We start from the raw sequence: 21836 nt of genomic DNA on the forward strand, positions 1-21836 counted from the left end.
AGTAAATATTGGCCCAAGCAGCACACGTTTGGTACTAGGTGGCGAGTAGATTTTTTTGTGTGGCGAGTAGATTTTTTAGTGATTTGTCAACCACTGTATATATATATACTAGCTGAGAGCCCCGGCGTTGCCCGGGATGTTTGTTGTGTGGGGGTGGCATTTGGGTGGGGAGTGGTCCACGCGGCCCATGGCGGTGTGCGGTGGTAGTGCTGCTGTGGCTGTACTGATGGTGATTGTATCGGTGTGCTGATTTGGGAGGGTTTGTTGCTGATGTGGGGGTGCGGATGTGGGTGTGCCGATGGGGGAGGTGCGAAGGTGCCAATGTTTGGGTGCTGATGGTGTTGATGGGGGCTGGGAATGGTGGGGAGCCGAGAATGCCAGTGTGCTGGGGGGGGGGGGGGCATGGGATACCGGTGTGCTGATGTGGTGGTGCTGGGGATAGAGTGTGTGTGTGTGTGTGTATATGTGTGTGTGTGTGTATACATGTGTGTATACATGTTTGTGTGTGTGTATACATGTTTGTGTGTATACATTGTGTTTGTGTGTGTGTGTACATTTGTGTGTGTATACATGTGTGTGTGTACATGTTTGTGTGTGTGTATACAGGTGTGTATATACACGTGTGTGTATACACGTGTGTGTATATACGTGTGTGTGTATACACGTGTGTGTGTACATGTGTGTGTGTGTGTGTGTACATGTGTGTGTGTGAGTGTGTGTGTGTGTATACATGTGTGTGTGTATACATGTATACACACACACACACACACATGTATACACACACACACACACACATGTATACACACACACATGTATACACACACACATGTATACACACACACACATGTATACACACACACATGTATACACACACACACACACATGTACACACACACACATGTATACACACACATGTATACACACACACACGTATACATACACACACACACACACACACACACACACGTATACATACACATCATGTGTACACACACACACACATGTATACACACACACACACATGTATACACACACACACACACGTATACACACACACACACGTATACACACACACACATGTGTGTGTGTATACATGTGTGTGTATATACATGTGTGTGTGTATACATGATGTGTATGTATACGTGTGTGTGTGTATGTATACGTGTGTGTGTGTGTGTATGTATACATGTGTGTGTGTGTGTGTGTGTGTGTATGTATACGTGTGTGAGTGTGTGTGTGTATGTATACGTGTGTGTGTGTATGTATACGTGTGTGTGTATACATGTGTGTGTATACGTGTGTGTGTATACGTGTGTGTGTACATGTGTGCGCGTGTGCGTGTCTACGTGCGCGTGTGCGTGTCTACGTGCGCGTGTCTACGCGCGCGCCTGTGTGTCTACGCGCGCCTGTGTGTCTACGCGCGCCTGCGTGTCTACGCGCGCCTGCGTGTACGCGCGCCTGCGTGTCTACGCGCGTCTGCGTGTATACGCGTGTCTGCGTGTATACGTGTGTCTACGTGTGTATGTATACGTGTGTCTACGCGTGTGTGTGTATACGTGTGTGTACGAGTGTGTATACATGTGTATGTATACGTGTGTGTGTGTGTGTTTGTGTGTATACGTGTGTGTGTACGTGTCTACGTGCACGTGTGTGTCTACGTGCACGTGTGTGTGTCTACGTGCGTGTGCGTGTCTACGTGCGTGTGCGTGTCTACGTGCGTGTGCGTGTCTACGTGCGTGTGCGTGTCTACGTGCGTGTGCGTGTCTACGTGCGTGTGCGTGTCTACGAGCGTGTGCGTGTCTCCGTGCGTGTGGTGTCTCCGTGCGTGTGCGTGTCTACGTGCGTGTGCGTGTCTACGTGCGTGTGCGTGTCTACGTGCGTGTGCGTGTCTACGTGCGTGTGCGTGTCTACGTGCGTGTCTACGTGCGTGTCTACGTGCGTGTCTACGTGCGTCTGCGTGTATACGTGCGTCTGCGTGTCTACGTGCGTCTGCGTGTCTACGTGCGTCTGCGTGTCTACGTGCGTCTGCGTGTCTACGTGCGTCTGCGTGTATACGTGTGTCAACGTGTGCCTGTGTGTATACGTGTGCCTACGTGTGTATGTATACGTGTGTGTATACGTGTGTGTACACGTGTGTGTACGTGTGTGTGTGTACACGTGTGTGTCTATGCGTGTGTGCCTACGTGTGTGTGTATACGTGTGTGTGTGTGTGCGTGTCTACGTGTGTGTGCGTGTCTACGTGTGCCTGCGTGTCTACGTGTGCCTGCGTGTCTACGTGTATACGTGTGTCTACGTGTGTATGTATACGTGTGTGTGTACACGTGTGTGTATACGTGTGTGTGTCTACGCGTGTGTGTCTACATGTGTGTGTGTATACGTGTGCCTACGTGTGTGTGTATATACGTGTGTGTGTACGTGTGTATACGTGTGTGTACGTGTGTAGGGCAGGGAGCGAAGGGCAGGGAGGGTGGGGGCGAAGGGCAGGGAGCGAAGGGCAGGGAGGGTGGGAGCGAAGGGCAGGGAGGGTGGGGGCGAAGGGCAGGGAGGGCGGGGGCGAAGGGCAGGGGCGGAGGGCGGGGGCGAAGGGCAGGGGCGAAGGGCAGGGCCGGGGGGGGGCGAAGGGCATGGCCGGGGGGGGTGGCGAAGGGCATGTCCGGGGGGGGGGCGAAGGGCATGGCCGGGGGGGAGGGGGGGAGGGGGGGGGAGCACCGGGGGAGAGGGAGCACCGGGAGAGCGGGTGAGCACCGGGATAGCGGGTGCTCTGGGGGGGGGGGGGAGCACCGGGGGAGAGGGAGCACCGGGGGAGAGGGTGATGTTGAGGTCCCGCGGAGTGGTGATAGGGGGGGTTCCGTTGTTGCGGGCCAGCGGCCGGGAAGGGTGGGGGGGGGGGTCAAGGCCGGGCAGCCGTTAAGGAGGGTGGAGAGAGAGAGAGTGTGTGTGTGTGTGTGTGTGTGTGTGTCAGCCGTTAAGGAGGGTGGAGAGAGAGAGAGAGTGTGTGTGTGTGTGTGTGTGTGTGTGTGTGTGTCAGCCGTTAAGGAGGGTAGAGAGAGAAAGTGTGTGAGTGTGGGTGTGTGTGTGTGTGTTTGGCCCGCCCGTCACTCCGCCTCAGGCCTATGAGAGGTGTGCCTCCACCTCAGGCCAATGAGAGGTGTGCGGGGGCGGCCCAAGGGACCAATGAGATTTCCCCTAGGGACACCGGACATCCAGGCAGGCAGGCAGGCTGGCAGGCAGGCATACAGTGCTTTCACTAATATAGTATAAGATATATATATATATATATATATATATATATATATATATATATATATATATATACACATATATATATATATATATATATATATATATATATATATATATAAATAATAAAAAGATCACTTGTGAGCACAATCACATGTCTTAGACAGTTCTGCAGCCCTGCCTTTCGCCATTATAACCCAGCACACAGTGCTTCCACCTCAGCAAGGGATTCTGGGAAAGACATGCAAATGAGCACACCGTTTGCCTGAAATCCATTTTTACATGGAACCCTTATAAGCTAATGCTCGCTATTGGCACAGCTTTTGAGCACAGCATGGGAATCAGATGCAGAGCTAGAGAAATCACTCAATTCTTTTATTATGCAGTGAATCTTTACAAAAGAGTATAACAATACATAAATTATTTTCCAAAAGAAAAAAAACTGCGATGTGTACAATGGCGCAGTGCATAACCCAGGTCCAACCAGGTTCCCCTGCTTCAAAATCAGTGCCAGAGTCAGTGCCTTTACTCACTAAGCCACTCCTTCTCCCTTTTGTGGGACGTGGTAGTGATCGCCACATTTCTCTAGTTTCTAACTGTTGTGGGAAGGTAAAGTTCTGATGAAACTGGACAGCACTTCAGGGCTAAGTTAATAATTTTAACCCTCTTTATCCTCTTCTACATCAAACATGACGTTGATTAATGTTACTTCCAAGATAATTCAGCTCAATTGTGGATCACAAGCACAACTTATTAAGGTTCAGTGATTCATTCTTCTTTTGCCTTCGACACAGATTCTTCAATAGTGAATATAAAATGAGTGATATTGAAGAATGGGTCACTTTGCCTCTCTTGGTAATTTTTAGATGTTCAGTGCAATGACTGTAAGGACCTCATTCCATATAGTCCATAGCGGGTCCTCAGGCTGTTTTTGGACAAATATTCCATTGAAATCAAATAGAATTTTCAGCTGAAAACTGCCTCGGCGGCCGCTTTGGAATTTGTACATTTACTTCCTAAGTCCTATAAAAGAAGACCAGTATTTAGTATATTTCCCAGCTGAAGTTCAACAGATATTATGCTGCGTTTGTCATTAAAGCATCTGGTTACTTGCTGGTTTAGTTAACATTAAGGCCCATAGAGACTAAACTGTGCTATACCATAAGTCATCTTCTGGCGCCAAAATAAACCAAGTAAATGGCCATTAAGGCATCTTCAAGCACCAGAAGATGTCTTATGGGATAGCACATCTTCATAAATTGCTTGGGCCTATATGTCTGGATAAAATTAGTTTTCTCTATTTCATACTTCTGGGAGACTCCAGTAATCATCTTTGTATAAGGGCTCGTCCAGGGTGGCGCTGAGCGGGCGCCCATGCTCACGGTTGACAAGTTGCGACAATGCACATGTTTTCAGTGGGCGGGCGCGCGCACCTGCTCGGCGCTCAGCCGTTTGCCAAGCGAGCAAATTTGAATTTGCCTCTCGCCGGCGCGTCACGTGAGCGGTTCGCCCAATGAGGGCGAACCAGCTCCGTGACGTAGAGGCCACACCCCCAGACGCGCACGCACCTAGCCGGCCAGGAAAAGCACGGCCGAGCAGGGTGCAGAGCTGGAGCGCCAGCGCGCCTCTACCCACCCTGGATAAGGCCTAAGTATCCATGTTGGATTTTCACATAACATGGTACAAGCCATCAACCGTCTCTATTTCCCAATACTTACTAAATGTCACTGATGAAAGGGGTGGAAGTTTTCATATGTTAGAAAAACAACCTCTGCTGCAATAATTACACAGCTAACGAAAATATTCTATGAGTCCCAACGTAAGCTCCAGGAGGTAACAGGTGGTCATTTTCTTCTGTCTCTAGTTGCTGAGAACTTTATACCCCTTCTACCTTTGATCAAAATACATCAAATTAATGGGGGGGAAATCCTGTATGGCTTGGATTTTACCTAAGTTACATTGTTACATAGTAGATGAGGTTGAAAAAACACATACGTCAATCAAGTTCAACCTTAGCTAAATTTAGACAACAGATATTTTATCCTATATCCGTACTTACAGTATATTGATCCAGAGGAAGGCAAACAAAAAACCTCAGTGACATATCATCCAATGATATCTCATAAAGGGAAAAATAAATACCTTCTTTACTCCAGTAATTGGCAATCAAATTACTTCCTGGATCAACATCCTTCCCATGTTTACTTATCTGGTATATCCCTGTGTACCTTTTGTGGCAGGACGGCCTCGTGGCAGGGTCAGTAAGACGCTTAGGCAGAGGATTAAGCTGAACCGGGTTGATTTATTAACCAGCTGACAAATGAAAATAATGGGTACTGTCCCTTTAAATAAATCATAATAAAACATAGAAAATAAACACCTATTCCCTTTTTGGGAAAGCTAATTACACCATAGTTTTCGCCCTCACTAATTGCATGGCCAGCTAAGCTGGTTCCCATGCCAAAATATGCCATGGCATATGGAACAAGGTAACGCAGTCTCTGCATACAACAATAAAGTGTTTTTGCTTATCTGTCAGTCCTTTGGAGTAGACGTCACTGCTTCAGCACGGCCTTGCGTCCTTTCTTCCTAGGGGAATTCAGTCCCACCTTGAGCCCAGAGACCTCCTCTGTACCAGCTTCCGCAGCTGGGGAGCAATTCTATCTCCCCCTTCTCTGGGGAAAATAATCTCACAGCATAGCAGCTTCCTGTGTTTTTTAAAACACTTGCTCATTCAGACAGGCTGATTAACTCCATTAGTTAGCAGCTGCTTCTGGCTTCTCTTTGAGGAATAAACGCTCTGTGGACTGGAAAGCACACTTACTTCACTGTTCCAGCCTACTGAGTCAGTGACTCTGTCACACTTTCCTTTCTAAAAAGATATCCAACTTTTTTTTTTAACATATCTTTTGTATCTGCCATCACAGTCTCCATGGGTAATGAATTCCGGATTTTAACTGCCCATACTGTAAAGAACCCTTTCCTTTGTTGCTGATGAAATCCCTTTTCCTCCAACCTTAAGGGGGTGACCCCATGTCCTTTGTACTGCCCTTGGGATGAATAGTTCTTTTGAAAGCTCCTTGTACTGTCCCCAAATATACAAATCTAATTTAGCTAGCCTCTCCTCATAAGTTAGATTGTCCATCCCCTTTATTAATGTGGTGGCTCTTCTCTGCACTCTCTCTAGTTCCATAATGTATTTTCTAAGGAGTGGTGCCCAAAATTGTACTCCATATTCAAGGTGTGGTTTTACTAATGCTTTATAAAGGGGCATAATTATGTTTACTTCCCATCCGTTTCCCGTTTAATGCAAGTTAAAATCTTTTTACCTTTGCAGCTACTGCATGACTTTGTGCACTATTGCTAAGTCTGCTGTCTACAAACACTCCTAAATCCTTCTCCATCAAGGATTCCCCTAATTTATCCCCATTTAATTTGTAAGTCGCCTGTTTATTCTTGTTTCCCAAATGCATAACCGTACATTTATCTGTATTAAATGTCATCTGTCATGCACCTGCCCAAGTTTCCAGTCTATCCAAGTCCTTCTGGAGAGAAATTACATCCTGCTCTGATTCTTTTAGCTTACACTATTATTGTCATCAGCAAAGATGGAGACTCTGCTCTCTATGCCAACATCAAGGTCATTAATAAACAAGTTAAAAAGCAGGGGTCCCAGTACCGATCCCTGAGGTACTTCACTCACAACTTTAGCCCAACCTGATAAAGTTCCATTTATGACAACCCTCTGTTGTCTGTCCTTCAATCAGTTTTCAATCCAGGTGCAAATATTTTTACTGCATCCAATTTGCTTTATTTTGTACACTAACCTCTTGTGTGAAACCGTATCAGATGACTTTGCAAAATCTACAGACCACATCAACTGCATTACCCTTGGCTAAATTCCTACTTACCTCCTCAAATAAACTAATAAGGTTAGTTTGGCATCCTTCATAAATCCATGCTGACTATTACTAATAATTTTGTTTTCCATTAGGTATGCCTGAATATTATCCCGTATTAAACCTTCAAGTAGTTTCCCTACTATTGAAGTCAGGCTTACAGGTCTGTAATTCCCCGGGTGTGATCTAGCTCCCTTTTTAAATATAGGCACCACATCTGCTTTACGCCAATCTTGTGGTACTGAGCCTGTGGAAATGGAGTCCTTGAATATTAAATGTAATGGTTTGGCTATTACTGAGCTTAACTCGTATAAACATAATCAAATATGTTAAATGATGCCTCAAAATATCCAGTTTTCCTTAATTAGCAATCCATTGCAGAGCAGAAAGGGATATCATTATGACATATAACTCTTTTAATTTCAGGGAGAAACCCGGCTCTGGATCGGTTTGACATCCACTCTTCTCGGATCTCGCAGCAGACCTTTCTTAACAAAGGCCTCAGCAAATCCATGGGATATCTCACTTTCAACGACCAGCCAGGGGAGGAGGACCCAAGTCACTGCACCTCCTCTGACTACAACTCGGGGTATGAGGATGCACTGGACACTCAGCAGTCCTATCAACACTTTAGGCCCAGTGAATTAGAGAGGAAAAACAGTGACAGTGGCCAAAGGAAAAAAAATTGGGTATCCTCTTTCGACTTGTCATCAATGACTAACAAAGAGAGAGACTTTTCCTCTGCAGATCCCCACAGGTCTCCGCGCTACCCCGAGGCAGTTAACATACGGACAATAACCGTGCCTAAATTCAAAGACATTAGGCACTCAGATGGAAGTGCAGCACTGGATGCTTTTGGCCCCCAAAGAGTAGAGCATGTGCGACATGGACAAGAAGTGCCGGCTGCCACCGCAATTTCAAGTGCCTTGGATAGGATTCGAGAAAAGCAGAAGAAACTACAGGTGCTGAGAGAAGCAATGAGCATGGAAGGTTAGTTATATTTATTACATCCCTTTATATATATATATATATATATATATATATATATATATATATATATATATATATATATATGTGTGTGTGTGTGTAAATATGGTGGAGCTTGTTGGTGGGGTGGAGCTAGTCGGAGCCCTGTTGTACTCTGTCCGCCCTTGCTCTCAATGCACACTGGTAGGAAGCGGGCATAGGCGTACCTGTGTGTGTGTGAGAGAGTGTGTTTGTGTGTCTGTGTGTGGGAGACAGTGTGTCACAGATACACACTGACACACACACAGTGACAGAGCCGCCGACAGGAGGGGGGTAGCCGGAACGCCACTGAGAGGTTCTTTTCCCCTTATTTGAGTCCCATTTAGTTAAATGGAGCTGATCTATTTTCCAGCACAGAGAATAATGTCATCACAGCATATTGAATAGGGACCAAAGTATGCAGCGTCAGTATCACAACATGAAGGAACAGGAAGAGGTCAACTGTGCCTCCACAATGGAAAACTTAGAAGTAAAAATAAATAAAAAGTCTGCAGAAAAGTTTTGCATGTGCAACAAGCAAGTACGGTGCAACGTGGAATATTAAACTGTGTATGTTTTATAAAGCCATCCAAGATGTGGAAGCTACAGTAATACGACTAATTTTTCGCCATTGTGAAGCAAAATTAGTAGTCAAAGTTTGATGTTAGAAACCATTCCAGTCCACCAAACGATTGCAATTCCATTCTATAATGAAACGGTTTTAAAAGGACACCCCTCCCTTCTTATTTTTGCAACATACATATTGCTTAGATCTTTTTTTTTTTAAAGGAAAAAAATGATTATTTATTTTTACTTGACTTCAGTTTTGATTCTCCGTGCCGGTTACATTTATGGGTCTAAAACTCTCCAGAAGAAAATGTAAAATAATATTTGCTGGCTGATTGAAGGAGCAATGCAGTCACCTCAAAAGCTAAAATAAATCATCATTTTTGGTGTCTCTGGAAATAAAGAAAGTTTCATTCTCTGTGGGAACCCATAAAAGGGAAATTCATGTCATGTTTGGCTGCCTACTTTATTGTCAGTATCACCTGTGGAATATACAGTAAGCTCCCACATACTCACTCCTTCCCTCTGTATTTTACAGGGTTGGAACCGGCTTTTCCCCAGAGCTGGAAATAGCGAGGTTCAGTTCCGGGGGACCTCTCGGTTTCTATCATATAAAAACAAAATGGGGTTAAATAAATAAAACAATTACAATTAGTAGGGTGGATTGCTGCTTTAAACGTGCAGTCCCTCAGCTCCTATGACCAAAACAACCCATAATCAGTGATATGTTAAAGGGGTTCTGTTTAAAATAGTTTGCTTGTAAACATAGTAAGCTGAAAACATGGCAGTGGTTTGACTTCCTTTAGATCCTCCCGTTTGTGTGATGTCAAGTGTGTGTGTTAAGGCAGTAAACCCCCTACTCGTGTTTTTTTTTTTACACACTGGGAACTGAGGGGAGTACCCCGTTTTTGGCTGTGGGGTTCCTGAGATACTAACCATGGAAGTTACCTGGTTTAAATCTCCCTCCAAGGGAAACAAAATGGCTGCCGACTGATAGCTAGCCACAACATAATTTGCATCAGTTTTCTATTGAAAAAGTCATTTAAATTCCATGTTTAAACTAGGAAGTAATACTCGTAACTTCACTGGTAAATCTCTCGGAACCATGGGGTTACCCAGACTTCCTTTAGTTCCTCCCTTATTTGCAACGTCAAGTGTGTGTGTTAAAGATGTTTACCATGTATATTCTCGCTACCGCCAGAGCTCAGGTGTATATCTACTTTACCACTGTTTCGGGCTTGGTATAAGACTTACCTTTTCCTTCTGGCTTTTCCTGTCTAACAAAATAATTGTATATCATTTTAATTTGTTTAACTGTAAAGTATTGGGGGTGCCCCCCTTAAGTGGAGATGTGTTTTTACGCAAAAAATAAATGATGATATTCAGAAAACAGCATTGCAACTTTCCCTTATGAAGTATTTTTTTTACGTGTGTCAGTGACTATTTTCTGACCTAAATTTTTAAAGAAACATCTCATAACATCTATGTACTGTATCAAGGTAAAAGTGGAGCAATTAAACTGCACCAAGTGTATCAGAAATACCGTTTATTACAGTGGGATTGTTTCAATTGATACATATTAGGCAGATTATTTTTTGCTGAAGTGTATGCACCACATACAGTACACTTCATACACTTGATACGTCGATCCCAGAGGGATCACGCGAGTGATGATTATTATTTTTTTTAACGTGGCCAGCTGGATTACTGAAAGCTCGACCTCATGGAGTGGATTACGTTGTTCAAGAACAAACATAATAGAAATAAAGAATGTGCTGGCTAAAATATTTATTCACCAAAATACTTGAAAGTTTACGCTGGTCTAACACAGGGATATCCAATGACTTTTCATTCATCTCTTCATGTGCCAATTCCTGCTGTGTGCTAGACAATGTTTTAAACAAAACAACATCTACTGTAGGGACACACTCTACAGAAATGGTTTGTTTATACGAAATATATTTCCATTTCAGAAGTTTAGTGAAATTGCAGGGTCATCATTGTGAATTTTTCTTCACGGGAGTTCTACAAAGAAGAGGAGGGCTTAACGCCATTCATATTACCATAAGATGCAAGAGAAGACCATTTTATCCACTTGAACTTTTTACAGCCTAAGGCCGTGGACATAGTGCAGGGAAGAGCGCTGAGCAGCGCTGACGCTCATGCTGTCCTGCTCAAGCAGGAGCTTTTTCGTGTCCCTGCATGAGCATCAGCGAGTGCGCTTGTGTGCCGAGTGGGAGGCGGATCGGGAGGCGGGGCTAGCGTGCTACGTCACGGTGCCGACGTCACGGTGCCGACGTCACGGACTGCCATTGGCTTCTGGCAGTCACGTGACCGGCCCTGCGCTTCCCTCAGCGGGAAAAACAAAATTGGCTTGTCGGCTGAAATTCCACACGCCTCCACACGCCTGCGGAATTGTGCGGAAGCGCCGTCTAAAGCCGTGCTGATAGGGATAATGAATAGTTATCCATATGACAAAGGAACATGTTCTACTAAATCTGTTCACCTGGAACATACATTCCAGTCTTTATCAAATGTATTTCAATAGGTTCATCCTGAAAAACAACTAAACCAATTTCCACAACATTTTGCAAAAAAAGAATGTCAGTGACCCGGATAAAACTTATTACAGGTTCTTAGTGGCTGTGTCAGGCCCTTTTAGTGCTCGTTTTCTAGGCGAGAGCACGTCCTATGTTCCGATCCGTAATACAGGGAAATGGGAGAGGAGTCCTCTTCTGTTTTTTGGGTTTTAAAGGATGCCGCAATCACATGACCGCTTTGAGGTGCGGTCACGTGACCGTCGTATGCTGGAGGGGTCGTGGCACTCAAAAGGTTAAAAAGAATTAGATACAGCCTCCTATAACTTATTTCTGTTTTGTAGTATGTTCAATAATGAATATCCTATTACACCTTCAGTTTCACAGAGAATAAGTACTTAGTAAGCACTTATTAAGGGATTTGTCTGAACATCCAGGAAGTGACATCATCTGGTCCGAAGCTACCATGGCCATCCTGCTTCCTGGCAAATCCTGCCCTTACTCCCCTGACAGAAAATCAGTCTCTCTTTGGCTCTCATTGCCTGCAGCCGCCTCTGGCTTTAAGTAGCAGGCAGTTGCTACTAGCCTTTGCTTGTGCAAAGTACTGGATGCCTTGTCCTGTTTGAGTACTCCCTTGCCTTTGTTTTGCCTGCCGCCTGCCTCAACCTCGGAACCGGACCTGACTACCCTTGCCTGCCGAGGAATGTGGTGTATGTGGTGCTCAAAATTGAGCAGGTAGCATCCTTAAACATATTGTTAATGAGATCCTTAATTAGGAGGTCCGGCGATGATGGATGCAATAATGCAATAAATCTGCGTGATGACTGTAGGGGAAGTGACAAGTGGAGTCAGTTGAGACAACCACCGGGATGTACACAATAATCACCCTGACAGCCGCCTGCCTCGACCCCAGAACGTACCTGATTACCCCTGCATCCCAAGCCTCTGATCCCAGGCCAAGGTCAGTGTATTACTCCCTACCTCTGCCATGCAGGTCCGTATCTCCTTCTCAAGAATCTGCAGTTTATGTAAGTGTTCTTCTGTCTAATACCAATCAACATTAGGCTGCATATTAATTCAATTTTAACCACCCCTTTTCTGTGGTTTGTTGTTTAAATTTTCTCCCTACATGTCTTGGGAACCACGAGTATAACCACGCGCCGGAGGACTCCTTTTTTTCTTGAGGGCATTGAGGAGAGGCTGAAGGACAAACTGACATACAGGGACCTTGTTGCAGGGTACATGCAACCACACACGCGGGTTCTCTTGATAAGGCTTATTTATTGAGCCTTAAAACATACAGCACACAAAAACAAAATAGCTTCTCATCAGCAGAGAAAAAGAAAATAGCTTCTTCTTCAGCAGACAAAACAAAATAGCTTCTTTTTAGCAGACAAAACAAAATAGCTTCTCTTCAGCTTAGAAAACAAGGCAGCTTGTCTTTTGCATGTAGGACACAGACAGTTCATCACATATGTACTTTGCAACACAGACCTTATAGAGTAATCTCTTCAGTATTTTCAGTTCTGTCTCCTGACCAGCTAGCTTACATGTGTGTGTAGCCTGGGTGTTTTAAACACCTTGATTATGCAGCTGGAGTCAGACTAATTAAGCAGCCCTTCTCCACTGAAAGTTAACCTCGTCACTGCTGCACTGCAAACTTAGACATATGTCTGCCAGGTATATGGCTGGTGACGTTCATTCACCCTGTCACAGACCTACACGCAGATCTGGAAGGCCGGATCGCCCTTTGCATGTCCCTGAACTGTCGGATGAGGGGAGACGCCAGCAGCAGGATCGTTCTCACAGATTCCGGTCTCTTCTGCTGACTCCACCTATTCAGGCTCCTTCCAAGGAAACGCCTTCTAGCCGTTAAAATGGCCCTGGAGTAATGGAGACACCTTCTTGAGGGAATCGCCATACCAGTTCCGATTCTTACGGACCATAAGAACTTGGAATACCTCGAGGGGGCATGCAGGTTAAACACTCGCCAGGCTAGATGAGCACTCTTTATCACTCACTTTAATTACGTGATCACGTACCAGCCGGGTTCCAAGAATGTAAAGGCGGATGCCCTATCATGCCAGTTCTCCACGGATGACACTGATTTGACAGACAAAGGCTCCATAATTCCTTCATCTAAGATTGTGTCTGCTATTTCGATTCTTTATCGTATTCAAAAAGCCCAGATCTAGGCTCCCGCTGGAATAAGCATTCCCCCATCCAAATTTTTCGTTCCCCCTCTACTTTGGCAGGAGGTTCTTCGATGGGGACATGAACCCAAGCTCGCAGGCCCCTTGGGGGTTCGAAAAAAAATGTGAGCTCCTGGAGAGGACCTTTTGGTGGCCAGAATTAAAAACAGAGGTACAGGACTTTGTCTCGGCTTGCAGTGTGTGCCCAAACTAAGGTTCCTCGAACACTTCCTTCTGGGCTTTTGTAGCCATTGCCTATACCCTCCTGTCCTTGGACGCACCTTTCCATGGACTTTATTGTGGAACTTCCCCCCTCTCAAGGCATGACTACAATTTTGGTTATTGTAGATCGTTTTACAGAACAGGCTCATTTTGTACCCCTAAAAAAGCTTCCCTCCTTCCCGGAACTAAAATACATCATCACCAAGGCGGTATTTTGTCTGCATGGACTGCCTTTAGAGATCATCTCAGACAAGGGGTCTCAATTAATCTCAAAATTTTGGAAGGTGTTCTGCAGGCGATTAGGGATTGATCTTCATTTCTCATCTGCTTACCACCCACAATCAAATGGGCAAACCGAGCGCACCCTGGAGCAATACCTCAGGTGCTATACAAGTGAACATCAGAATGATTGGGCAGAGCTCTTACCACTAGCAGAGTTTGACCGCAACAGTCTATCACATGACTTTCTGGGCTGTTGCCCATTTTTTGCAGCTTGGTGTTACCATCCCCGTACCCTCCACCTTCATTCTCCAACAGTATATGTCCCAGCGGCTGATACCATGGCACAGAATTTAAATGACATTTGGAAGGGGATTCAGGCAACCATTCGCTCGGCTACCGAGAGACAAAATAAATCAGCGGATAAGCACCGGAGGCCATCACACCCATTCTCCGTCGGGGATAAGGTATTGCTTTCAAAGCAAAACATCTGTTTACGCCAACCTTCTGCTAAACTCGGACCACGGATTATTGATCCGTACAGCATCATCCAGAAGATAAATGAAGTCACCTTTCAGCTGGAACTCCCCTCCTCTTTAAAAATTCTCACCATTTTCCATGTGTCACTCCTGAAACCTGTGGGGAGGAATCGCTTTCCTGAGGATCCTCCGCCTCCTTGTCCGGTAAATATTGAGGGTCAAATTGAATACGAAGTTCGGCAGATACTTGAGTCTCATAACTCCAGAGGATCGATTCAAATGACGCCGCAAGGTCATGTGACGTCACTTTGCCATGGCAACGTTATGTCATGACGCCACCGCCGAAGCAAAGCTAAGAGGGGGGGGGGGGCACGGAGAGAGGAGATCTGCTGCCAGGGGGCGCAGGGAAAAAAGTTTGCGCTTCCCTGCTATAAGGGATCTGTCTGAACATCCAGGAAGTGACATCATCTGGTCCTAAGCTACCATGGCCACCTTGCTTCCTGGCAAATCCTGCCCTTACTCCCCTGACAGGAAATCAGCCTCCCTTTGGCTCTTATTGCCAGCAGCTGCCTCTGGCTTTAAATAGCAGGCAGTTGCTACTAGTCTTTGCTCATGCAACGTACTGGATACCTTGTCCTGTTTGAGCTCTCCCTTGCCTTTGTTTTGCCTGCTACCTATCTTGACCTTGGAACTGAATCTGACCACCATTTGCCTGCCGCCTGCCTCGACCTCTGCACCGGACCTGACTACCCTTGCCTGCCGCCTGCCTCGAACCCAGAATGTACCTGATTACCCCTGCATCCCAGGCCTCTAATCTCAGGCCAAGTTTAGTGTATTACTCCCTACCTCTGCCCTGCGGGTCCGTATCCTGTTTTGCAGTCAGCAACATTACAGCACTGCGTTGTATATGCACAGTTAACTATTCAGTCTAATTGATTTAATTGTATACTTTGTTATCGTTCTAAAGTTCGTGTTCCATATGTCTTAAAGTCATCCATTGGCTTTTGTTGTTATTGCTAATGTGCTTCAGAGAAAATACAAGGAAACAACTAGCAGTATAAATGGGAGTTACTCAAACTAATAGCTCAGCATGGGAAACATATGCCCAAACTCTGTTTGGGGGTTAACGGTGTAATCCATGATAGCTGACCAAAAAAGCAACATCTTGTAAAGCATTTTACAATCTAAATAGCTCCCTCAAACAAATGTCACAATTTTTAACCCCTTAAGCGCCTTACGGACGTTAGTCCCGAGGACTCTCACCCGGGAGGTCCTTATGAGGTACGTCATGACTTAACGAAAGAGGAAGACACTTCACCACCTTTCTCGTCACTGTGGTGATATAGAGATGATGTGATCGCTTAGGAGCACTCTGGGACTGCGAATCCTCCAGCACTCATGACGTCAAAGCAACCTTTGGGCTGCTTTTGGTTCTTTGGAAATTAAAGCTCAAAATCCCTTTTTTACTGTCTGAATGAGGATGCGTTTTTCAATCAAGTGTTTACTCTACCCATGCCTCACCAAGTCCTTATCAGAGAGCCAATAAAGTTGAGGGGAAGGGGGACTCTGGCATTTCAAGTTCTCTAGTAAAAGAGAGCAGCCAGAGGAAATCAAACCCCTTCCAAGTCCCAGCTCACCACCTTCACATAATAACTACATAAATAATTTAAAACTACTCATAGGTGTCACATTTTGTTTATAAAAATGTATCAATCAGCCAGTTCTAACCTCATACACATGTCACTGTTTATACTTTGATCCTAGGAATTTCTTCTTTAAGTGAAATGAATTAGGGACCTCCTTTTTTTTTGTATCAATCTTTTTATTGGGATCAACATACATAAACATGAGTACAGTGACGTCATAGGCACATGACACGATTTCTTTTCTAGATTTAACAGGGTGTTGTCCAATAGAGTATGTGCTAATAAGGGGGGGGGGGGGAGAAGGGGCCAGGGGAGGGGAAGAGGTAGACAAACATGGGGAGGGAGGGGGTTGGGAGGGGGAGGGGGGAGGAATTCCAGGGGGGGGAGGGTCTCCGACCCTCTGCTCCGCATAGGTCTGCTTGTTACCTGCCTAATGCAGGCCTAGACCTTGCGGTCCGCTCCAGGGGTCCCAAGTGTTCCAGAATTGTGGCATTTTTTTGCGAAGCATGGCTGTGAGTTTGTCCATGGACATTACTTTGTCTATCCTTCTAATTAACGTGTTTCTCGCTGGGTTCTTCGTCTGCTTCCAAGCCGCCGCTATTGAGCATCTGGCTGCGGTTAGAATGGATGTTACCAGTCTGCACATAGGGGGGATGAAGGTCATTGATGGGTTTGCTCAGCACAAAGGTCAAGGGGTCCAGGGGGAAAAGAAGCCCCGTGGTCTCTTGAAGAAGCGTCTGGATCATAGTCCAGCACCTCTGGATCTCTGGACATGACCACCAAATGTGGGCCATGTCTCCCTTTTGACCATATCCCCTCCAGCACAGGTCGAGGGTGCCAGGGAAGATCTGGCTCAGCCTAGCCGGGGTCAGTACCACTGGAATAAAATTTTATAGATATTTTCTTTTGTCACTGTACAAATTTAAGTCTTTGTGGCCAACTCCCAGATATCCTCCCACTCGTCCATATCTATCGATATGTTGAGGTCCTCGGACCATTTTTGCATATAGTGGTGTGTTGGGGGGTCGGTTGCCGACTCCATCCCCCTATAGATCTCCGAAATCAGACCTCTCTGATAAGTACCTTTGCTGCATAGAGACTCAAATCTGGTTAATGGGGGGAATTTGGAATTTGGGGAGAGAGATAGTAGAAAGTGCCTAATTTGCAGGAACTTGAACAAATGGAGACCTTGGGATTGGTATTTGTCTCGAAGTTCCTGGAAGGAGAGAATCTCCTCCTTCAGCAGATCGGCAACCAGCCTTATATCAAGACCTTGAAATTGGTCAAATTGTCTTTTAGAACACCCAGGTGGGAAGTGTGGGTTTCCAAAGATTGGGGTGAGTTGGGACGGGGTAGCTAACAGGACATACTTCCATTTGCTTTTGAGCCAGACGTCCCATGTGCATCTCATTGCCCCTAGATCAAACCGCCGCGGTCCTCCTTCCCCTCCTCCCGAGGACCATAGATAGGGGCCTCCTTTTAAAGATCCATTCTTTCCAGCAGAGCTGAATTTACGGATAGATTTGGCGGGACTTTTTAGGCGCTTGATTTGCCAAGCATGAAATTGATACAGTAAATGCCCCTGAAATATCCCAGAATCTGGATTGGTAGGATAAATGACGGAACAATTCTCTCCAAACAATTGTATCGAACAACACTCGTCTCCTTTTGTTTAAAAAAAAAATCTTCTTTATTTATCAAGGTAAAACAGCATAGTTCTCCACACAAAAATGCAGATAGGATAAATAGAACAAGAGGCACACTGTTTTAGGGATGTCCCTTCATCTGATGCCTACAATGACTGCCAACTATTCACTCAACTATTAGATACAACAGTACTCCAAAGCCCACAAATCTGACCTCATTAGTGACGCTATGCATTATCTTAATATCTCCTATATATTTTGGAAATCTGTTTGTCTGTAAGCTATGCATATAAATACCTCTTAGGCCCGTAATATAGAAGATGCGCGGTGCGCGGCAGTTGTAGTTGGCTGTGGTTAGCCAGCCATTGTATGCTAGAGCGCGCACGGCAGTGAGCGTGGAGACGGGCAATAGCGGGGAAGACTCAGAAAAGTAAGTATTCGCGCCTCTACCTCCGCTGTAATGTATATATATGTGTGTGTGTATGTATGTGTGTGTATGTACAGACGAGACCACGAGTATTCTAAAGCTTGCCTTAAACTAGTCTGGTTACATTCTGGGTACGTGCTGGGTGTAACCTGGCTAGTTTAAGGCAAGTTTAAGGCATTTCTGCATTGACTAATGACCCATAGGATTAACACAGCAGGGGTCCCTGGCAGTCCCATTCAGTTTGAATGGGACTGCCAGGGACCCCCGCTGTTAATCTAATGGGCCATTAATCAATGCAGAAATGCTGGGGTTAGTTTAAGGCAAATTTAAGGCTAAGGCCCCAGTACCTCCGCTGCACTCGCGCCCGCGAGACTGGCGGCGCTTGCAGCCGATGCCCCGGTCTGCAGGGAGCTGCAGACCAAAAGACCGGGGGGGGGGGAGGGGGCATGGCGGGGGAGTTATGGGGGCGCGGCCATGTCGTCACCCAGCAGGTTCGCCCTCATTGACTGAACCGCCTGGGGGCGTGGCTTAGCGCTCCTTAGCGAGTCCTGCTCTCAATTCTATTGAGAGCAGGAGCAACTCGCGCCACAGCGCTGCAGCCCCACCTCGCAGCGGGCCCAGCGCCATTGAGGGGAGGGCTCTCGTCCCTGCAGCGTCCGCCACAGCGGGCGCTGCAGTAGTCAGCTGGGACCAAGTCTAAGGCATGCATCCAGCATGTGCCTGGGTGTACCTGGGTCTTTTTGGCGATTGCCACTGGTTTGTGTTAGAATAACCGTGGGCACTACAGTACAGTATGCATGTGTGTATGTATGCATGTATGTGTGTGTGTGTACAATGTGAATAAATAATTTATTCTTATTAAACACCGCGTCGTTTTATTTTTTCGACAAAATTTTTTATTAGGCATTGATACATAGGTACAGTTTGTGTGGTTACATGCATATCTTGACCTAATACAGTTTTTATTTTTTGTGTAAACTTCTTCCTTCCCTGTAACACCGTGTCTTTTTTAATATAATAAATTAATAACTCACACAATCTACATATACATATACACACACACACACACATATATATACAAACACACAGACCACTGCAAACCTATCGCTCCTGGCAGCACGGACTGTACACACAAAAAGTGTGAGTCACGTGCACGCTCGTTCGCACAGGTGCGCGTGCACGCGCACCCGCACCTACTATAGAACAAGCCTTAGGTAACGTCCATAGTGCAAAGTACGGAGCGAGCTACATAGCTTGTTCTACAAACAAATGTGTGTATTCCAAAGCACATGGCCATAGTGAGTGCGAGCTTGCACGTGCACGTGAGATACAAGGATACCAAAAGCAGAGGAGACAAACTTGTTTGCTATTGCAGCAAGACAGCCTGATCATGTGAGCGGCTAACAGCCAATGAAAATGTAGTAAGCTATTCTGCCTGGATACTGTTCAAATGACTTTTTGTCAGTTGAGTTGTGCTTGCTGTGAGAATATCTCAACTATTGAAAATGTTATTTCTGATGTGTTGTCCATTACTTGTAAATAATTGCTAATTTTTAAATTTATTTTTTTGTGGTGTACAATGCTTATTTCAATGCATCACATTTTATAAAAAAAATTTTTTACAAGGCGTGTCTTCATGCATGACATAGGCTGTGTCCATAGAAGGGCAGACCGCGCTGACGCGTCCGCACGCTGCGCGATCAAACTGCCTAAAGGCAGTGATTGCGTCTATACAGCGTCAAAACGGATTTCTCAGGCGATAGGGAGGGTCATGTGAGCGGTTCGCCCAATGAGGGCGAACCAGCTCCGTGACGTCACTGGCCCGCCCATAGACACCCCCCCCAGACGGCGCGCGAACGAAGGCCAGGGAAAGCACCCGCTTTCCCTCAGCCTCTGCGCTCCTCCGCACGGCAGCTGTGTCTATGGACGCAACCATAGTGTGTATAAATATGTTTGCAGAATGCTTCTGTAAATTGCATGGCATTATGCATATTATTATTTGCTAAAGGCGTGTTCTCATGCATCACACTTCCTTAACACGCCCATCTTTGTCATGACTGCACCCACTAGCTCGCTTCCCAAACCACATGGCCGGAGAGTAAAGCTCGCACGAGGCAAGTAGCTTTCACTATGGACAAAGCCTTAATTAAAGCAGCAGTCCAAGCGGCCGTTTGTTTTTTATTATTATTTTTTCCCCTTTAATATGTGCATCAATACAATCCATATAATGATAAGTAATTAGCTAAGTTGCCGATTGATACGTTCTCCTGTAATCTATTGGCGAAGATTCGGCTCGGGGGTTCACTAAATGGCTGTAGAGGAGTATTCTGCAGTCAGTGGAATGCATTTGCATATTAATATGACAAAGTTCTGTGGGGAAGATCATGTGACCAGGCAGTCACTAGATACAATTGGTTTACTGCTAGAGAGAGGGCAGAGCTCAAAAAGGGGGTGGTGCCAAAGCCTGTTTCAGAAGAGGAAGGGGGTGTGACTTTTTAAATGGTTGCTATAGAAACAAAAAAAGGCTTGTTATATTATAATAAATTAAAAATGTCCTTCAGAGTTATTTAAAAAAAAAAAAAAAACATACATTATATTGCTTGGTCTGCAGCTTTAAGATACATTTTGCATGGAGGTTCCTGATATCAAGGAGCAGGTTTTTGTCTATGTTTGCATACATGTCACAAATGACATGATCCCATCACACAACCCTCAAGCTACCACTTAATCTTGGTCACTCTGAAAATCCAATTGGCAACATTAGCAAAAATACAGGAACAGCCAAAGTTCTTCAAGAGATCGAGATCATTGTGTGGTACGAGAGTCCCACATACACACATTAGAGGCTCTCGGTCGAACACTTCAGGACCTCCGAGGCAATTAAACTATTATGGGTGGAGTTGTTGTTGTTTTAGCAGAGAATTTCACATCAAGAAATGAAAATTTATAATTATCCATTTATAAATCTCAGTATTTTCTGGTTTCTTAGAATTTCCAAGCAACACTGGGTGCTTTCCAGCAGTACACAATAAATCGACAACATGGTTTACCTGACTTGTTTCAGCCCTTCTGTATTCCCCACATCATATATATGTTTATTCTGCCTCTTGTCATATGGGCCGAGATCCACAAAATTGTGCTCCGCTTTAGCACTACGGTCATATGAATAGGAGTAACGGTGGACTAGAGCAACTTTTGGAGCTGCGCCCCCCTGCCTGCTCCCTCCAGTGATCGTGCCCCCCTTACCTTTTTTGCCGGCGTCAAATGATGCCGCTGGGTCATGTGACGTGAGGTCATTTGACGCCGTGATGCCATGGTGTTGCGTCACACCAAGCCCCTGAATCTCAGTAAGTAGAAGTTGCGGAGGCCTTGCACTGTCCCTCAGCATTTAATTTAAATGCCTTGGTGAAGAGAGCGGGACCTCTGCAACCCCCCCTCCCCCCCCCCCCGAAAAATCTCACGCCCCCCAGTTTGCACATCCCTGGACTAGAGCTTAGCATACTTTTGTGGAACTGGGCCATGGACGGTTACAAGATGCAAGCGCACCAATTACATGAACAGGTTTAGGAGACTGAAAAATGAAGCTTTGTAAACGTGAGTGGGGAACGTAATGAATTAATTTTTTTTCATTAACGTTACCTTTTACTGAGCTCACCATCGGTTGCTTTTTTAAAAATGATGTTACAGGAGATGATTACTCATGAATTATGCGTGTGCCTACGGTTTCCTCTGCATTAACTAATTTCGATGACTAAGT

The 21836-nt window shown here is 45.4% G+C and overlaps 1 protein-coding gene across 9 annotated transcripts in view; it reads left to right on the top strand.

The window, feature by feature from the left end:
* The window catches only part of PTPN13 (protein tyrosine phosphatase non-receptor type 13), a 285427-nt gene that overhangs the window by 128390 nt on the left and 135201 nt on the right, over nt 1-21836 (top strand). For all 9 annotated transcript variants that reach the window (XM_075605884.1, XM_075605865.1, XM_075605874.1 and 6 more), the window contains one exon: nt 7566-8129. In XM_075605884.1, the coding sequence (XP_075461999.1) occupies nt 7566-8129 (564 nt within the window). The remainder of the gene's footprint in view (nt 1-7565; nt 8130-21836) is intronic.

Source organism: Ascaphus truei, chromosome 1 (assembly GCF_040206685.1).
Source record: "Ascaphus truei isolate aAscTru1 chromosome 1, aAscTru1.hap1, whole genome shotgun sequence".
In the NCBI taxonomy this organism is placed as follows: Eukaryota; Metazoa; Chordata; class Amphibia; order Anura; family Ascaphidae; genus Ascaphus; species Ascaphus truei.